Source organism: Populus alba, chromosome 3 (genome assembly GCF_005239225.2).
Source record: "Populus alba chromosome 3, ASM523922v2, whole genome shotgun sequence".
NCBI lineage: Eukaryota > Viridiplantae > Streptophyta > Magnoliopsida > Malpighiales > Salicaceae > Populus > Populus alba.
In genome coordinates, this window is record NC_133286.1 from 5,089,159 (window position 1) to 5,095,050 (window position 5,892).

The window sequence follows — 5,892 nt, forward strand, 5'->3', positions numbered from 1 at the left end:
TGGAAATCAGGGCTTAAAATCTTTCAACATGCAAACTAGCATGGATGAGTCTCTCCAAATCTTTTCATGTTAAGATGATGACATAGTAGCTCATTAATGGATATGGAAAGTGATTGTGAACTTCTGCTCATCATGTGGTTAATGCAACCCCTAATCAAGAATTCAGATCTAATCCTGAAAATCTAAAAGATCTGATAGGAAGTTGACACAATGAAAACCTTACCCCAAGACATGATTACTATTGGAATGAAATCGAATGATGTCATGAAGCCAGTTAATCTTTGATAAATTAAATTCAGTTCATTCAAGAACCAAAGAATACAAGAATCTCTCTCATACATTAAACTGAAAAGTTTAGAAGTTATTATTCTTCAAAGGTGCCAACAATATAGTCTTTACTTGTGTTTAATAGTTTGAGAAATTAACCCTAATGAATCTATCTTTGTAGGCTAAATTGACTCACTTACAAAAACTGACCCAACACCTTTACTAGTAATCCCAAGCTCTAATCCAAATAAGCCTTAGATCCTAATTAAAAATAAAGTATTAATTAAGCCCAAATAAGTCTTAGGTGTAGCTAACAAAATAAAAATAAAGCTCACAAGTCTAAGTCTTGTTTTGCTATGAGAAGATAAGAAGAAAATAAAACATTGTTGCGTAATAATCCTATGAACTAAAGGAGAAGTTTGTTGCCGCTTTGGTTTTCAAGTTAGAATATGATTATGATCTCAGCCTTGTATTTATCCTTGTTTTGAAAGGAAATGATGTTCTTTTAATGCTCCTATTTGTCGCCACATGTGTTTCCTAAGTCAACTTGGATTCTTTTGTTTCCTTTACTATGTTTTCTCCATACTAGACAAGCAAAAAAAAATAAAATAAAAATCCTAATATTTAAAAGAAATAAATAATATTCTCACATCACAAAACAAGGCTAGCCGGAATTGATACAATATTAGCAGCCATGTCGTTGAAACTTTATGGTCCAAATAAGGGTGGATTGAGTCCCTCTTGCATATGAATTAAATGTATTAAGGCCTCCTCTTTATGCTATAAAGGATCCTAAAATCTAGCTCGGCTGAAACTTGCACAATTAGTCCATTCAATGCATATTTGGACTTTGTGATGAGCTCATTTGGAATGTGTAATGGGTCTTTGGTTGTATGAGCTGATCTATATTAGAAAGGGTCTCACATGACCAAGAAACCTCTCTACAAGGTCCAAGTCGAAGCACAAGTCATTAGAATCATATTAGTGTAAAAAAACCTTAAAGTAGTCAGATTAAAAATTAGTTATTAACTATGAAACTTTATCACAACCTTAATTTTATATTTTACCAATCTTAACCTCTAACAAAGGGATCATGTATATGATATAGGAGAAAGAAGGAGAGGAATTCCATGGTTATAATTTTTTTTTTATTGTTTTTTATTTTTCAATTTAAGAGGTTAGTAATTATGAATTTTAAATTATCATAAGGATTTGTTCTTAAAATTATTCTATATTTATTGTGACACATGAATATCTTGTGTTTTTTTATGATTAAATTTGATGATTGATGATTTAAATTCTATATGATACACAACATATGTTTTTGTTTAAATTTATTCTAATTGATTAGTTTATTACATATGCATGACTATTTAAATTAAAGTAGCATAGATATCTAATTTTCAAATCCATGTTTGATTATTTTTTTACTTAGAAACATAAGTCTTGATTAAATTAACTCCTTATACGTGTTTAATTATCATAATTCAATTGCATCTTTATTGATATGCTTAAATGCTTAATGAAGGTTATTATATGATTATGATTAATTAATATATAGATGCTAGATTAAATAAAATGTAAGAATTGATAGAAAAACTTGTTGTTTTTTTTATGGCTGCTTTATTTATTATCACAAATAAGAATAGAAAACATATTTAAATTCAATAATTGATATTTAATTGTTCTTTGAGGAATACTTATACAAAAAAAAATTCTTTTATATTTTTTTTACATTATGCCGATTTACCTCTTATTTTTCAAAAATTAATTTATTTTGTTTTCTTAGCTTTCCATGTTTTTTTATTTAATTTTGATAGTAAACAAAACCCTAATTTTTAGTTACTTTCATTGATGTGTGCTTGAATTTTAAAATTTGTATCTTTAGTTTGGTTTATTTTTAATCTAAACTTAATAGCTTGTCTTGATTGAGTAATTAAGTTATAATACTTGTATTTTTTATGGGACAATACCTTTATTTTTTTATACTACAAATCATTAATTTAAGGATTTAAATTTACATAACTTTAACACCCGTCAAACTTTTAGCATCATTGTTAGGGATACTAATCCTTATTTATTTGAATCAAGCATGTGCTTTTGTTTAGTTTAGCTTGCTCGATACTTTAGCATTTAAGAGAATGCCTTTTGGTTTATACAATACACCAAATATTTTTCAAAGATGCAAACTATGTAGGAGGAATCACAAATGTTTTTATTAATGATTTTATTGTTTATGATACTTTTGAAGCATACCATGGAAATTTAACTTTTATTTTTGAAAAGATGAATGGAAACTAACCTTGAATTATAAAATGTGTCATTTTATGATTGAAACAATGGATAGTTTTAGAATGTAGTTTTTATTGGAGGTTTGAAAGTTGAAAAAGCTAAGATATATATTATTATATCCTTGTCTTATCCCTCAAAATGTTGCAAGAAGTTCATTGTTTTTTAGGACATGCAGGTTTCTATCAGAGATTTATCAATGAATTTTTGAAAATAGCGTTGTTCTTAGGTAAATTATTGGCAAAGGGTGCAAATTTCATGTTTAGGAAAAAAGTTCTTTTTTTTTTCCATTCATGTTTAAAGCTCTTTCTTTGTTTTAAGGATGGTATCATAACGGTGGTTAATTTGATTGAACCTTAGACGTGGGCATAAAGTCAAGCCATATACAATAAATGAAGGTGCATATTAGGAGGCAGCCCAATATACAAAAACAATTAAAAAAATAGATATGCTTTCATCTTTTCTTTTCTCAATTACCTTTGTTTTCTTATTTCTTTTTTGTGTGATGATGCTTGTTTTACCTAGTGTAGCCAAATTTGTTCATGTTTGGGTGTTTTTCCTTTGCATATGCAATTTATTTTAGGTACGAGTGTTTGTTTTTAATATAAAAAAAAGTGTTTTGTTGGATTTTTTGTTTCAAACCCTTAGTATATGTTTTTACTTCTTAAGAGCGTTGGAAAATTCAAACATTATTATTTGTTCATAGCTTATTTAATATCTTGTAGATGTTACAATTATATTACATGTGTGTGTGGACCATAAAATATACTATAGTGACAGAAGAAATAGAAAAAAAAAATTCCCTTTATAATTTAATGAGAATATACTATAGGAATTTAAAATTAAAAGAAGCTAAATATTGATATTTTCATAATAATGAATTTGAATGCTTCAATGATTATACTCAAAAGTCAATCTATACCCAATTAATTCAAAAGTAATACATTAATATCTCATATATATGTGTGCGCATGCTGAAAGTAATTTTTTTTTAAATTTAATATAATATATATGCATTTCATATTAATAAAGTACATATATTGATCATAACAATAAGAAAGATATAAATATATCAGAAGCCTATTGTCGTCCATAGATGCAACCCCCTTCTACCTATTAAGTAGCTCCTCTATCATCTGCAGTGCAACCCTTTCCTCGTCATCTGGACGATCATCACTACCACCTTCTTGGCCTGCCATGTCTGATGTATCTGAGATGAGAATCTTTTGTTCCGGGGCTTGCCGTCCATCCTTCTTTCCAAGCTCTACAGTCATAATCCAATTTGAAACCGAACGTGGACCGGCACGCTTTTGCCAGACTCCGATGTGGCAATTCTCGGCGTCAAGCCTCAGACAAGTTAGGGAAGGATACGGAGATCTGCAATATTTGCGTAGTTTTGCAGTAAGAGCTGATGAGGAGGAGGGAGAGGTCTGACCATTTCTTGTTTGATTTGCAACCACAGGGAAGTTTGTTTTGGCGTTACGGCCACTCATCAGAATCGCTGCTTCATCGTAGGCTCTTGCTGCCTCTTCAGCTGTATCAAATGTTCCAAGCCACACCCTTCTTTTTCTGTGCGCAATAATCAAGAACGCATGAATGTTTAAGGCTACCATTAAAGAAAACAAAAGGACAAAAGAAAACTAAGACTTTGGTGGAGGAAAAAGACTAGAACATATAACAGCAAAGTACTTTGAATTTTAGAAATCATTTTCAAACAGGTATGAACGAATAGATAGATGAATAAATATAGGGAATCGAGAAACATAAGAACAAAACCAGTACAGTAAAGGATGACGAATCTCAGACACCCATGAGCCCCAGTGGCGTTGCCTGACACCTCTGAACTTCTTTGACTGCACCATGATTTGAAGAACTGACAGACGTTTACGTCTTTCTGCGTTTTTCCCTTGCCAGTTCAAATCTTACGGATCAAGTATATATACAGTACAAGAGAACGTTATGCTGTGAGCGAGGTATTAAATTGAATGAGCAATTATTCATTGTCTGGCTTTTGGATCAAGTATAGCTGTATAGGCCATTGGTAGCGTCAACAATCTACCCTAGAATTAAAGGGTCACCCTCTATTTTCCACTAGCAGCTGCATGTGCTGGCCATAATTTGCAACCCACCACTCTACCTCTAGGCACTTGGAAAAATGGAGGTACAGAAACGACAATTTTCGTGTAAATGGAGCGTAGACGTATACAATAATCATACAAGAATTTAATTCTACACAGCTATGATTAAATACCAGTCTTGTTGTGGCCCCAGATTGTCAGCTTTCCGGTGTCTCGGTGATTGGAAAGGGAGTTGACAGCTTATTTTCCGTGTTATATACTATGAGCGTGTCTGGTAGTGTGGTAGCGGTTGCTTTTCAAATAGCTTTTCATGCCGAAATACATGCTAATGATGTTTTTTTATTTTTTAAAAATCATTTTTGACATCAGCACATCAAAACGATCCAAAAAGTACAAACCGAACTCAATTTTAACAAAAAAAAAAAAAATTTTGAAATTTGACAAAACGCAGTTTCGACCGCACTACCAAACGGTCCCTATATGCTAAAGCGAGAATAGGCCACGCTTCAATTATCAATTGCCATGTTACTACAACTGCAAGCACATGTGTGTATAAATATACATTTATGTAATGTTGTACAAACAAACTTAGTGTTAAACCCTCGTTACTTTGCCAGTATGATTATTTTTTTGTGTGATATAACCTTGATCCGTAAGATAAATCTCAAAATTATAATTAATTTTAATGTTTCATAGCATATATTTTTCGTTAACTTTTCTCAAAGTTAGGTCTTTGAATCTAATGTTAAAGTTGCTAGAAAAGTGAAGCATACAATATATGTGACATCCAACTTACTGTAGTCATATACGTGTGTGTGTTTCAAAACTCCCGCTAGTAATGTATTGCTGAATGCAATTTAAGAATAATGTGTGGTTGTAATTATTTTGTTCTTAAATCAAAGCTAAAATAAAAAGAACTATCTCATTATATATATATATTATCAATAACTTTTCAAGTAGATAAAACTAGATAACAGTTACGAAACCTCAATTATAACTTTAAATACCTAGAAAACTCTCCTAAATATTTTTGTTTCATCATTAAAATATTATTTATAATCCCATTATACAACCATACCAAGATTTCATTTTGGTGAATGGTTAAAAAACTTGGTTTTCTTTCATGTATAAATTTTATGCATATTAACAAGAAATGTTCTTAGATTATAAGGCTGTGGAGGGTCATAACCTAATTTTTTTTAGTACATGCAAGATGAGGCAATCAAGATAGTTTAATTTGAAAATTATTGATTGGATC

At 30.6% G+C, this 5,892-nt stretch overlaps 1 protein-coding gene across 1 annotated transcript; it reads right to left on the bottom strand.

Annotated features, from left to right (window-relative positions):
- Nucleotides 1-3,604: 3,604 nt before the first annotated feature.
- Nucleotides 3,605-4,505, bottom strand: LOC118054887 (ethylene-responsive transcription factor WIN1). The gene is made up of 2 exons (XM_035066660.2): nucleotides 4,339-4,505; nucleotides 3,605-4,125 (listed from the first exon to the last, which is right to left on the bottom strand). Exons 1-2 carry the CDS (start codon nucleotides 4,416-4,418, stop codon nucleotides 3,666-3,668), a joined length of 540 nt encoding a protein of 179 aa, XP_034922551.1. The 5' UTR covers nucleotides 4,419-4,505; the 3' UTR covers nucleotides 3,605-3,665.
- Between the last annotated feature and the right edge of the window lie 1,387 nt (nucleotides 4,506-5,892).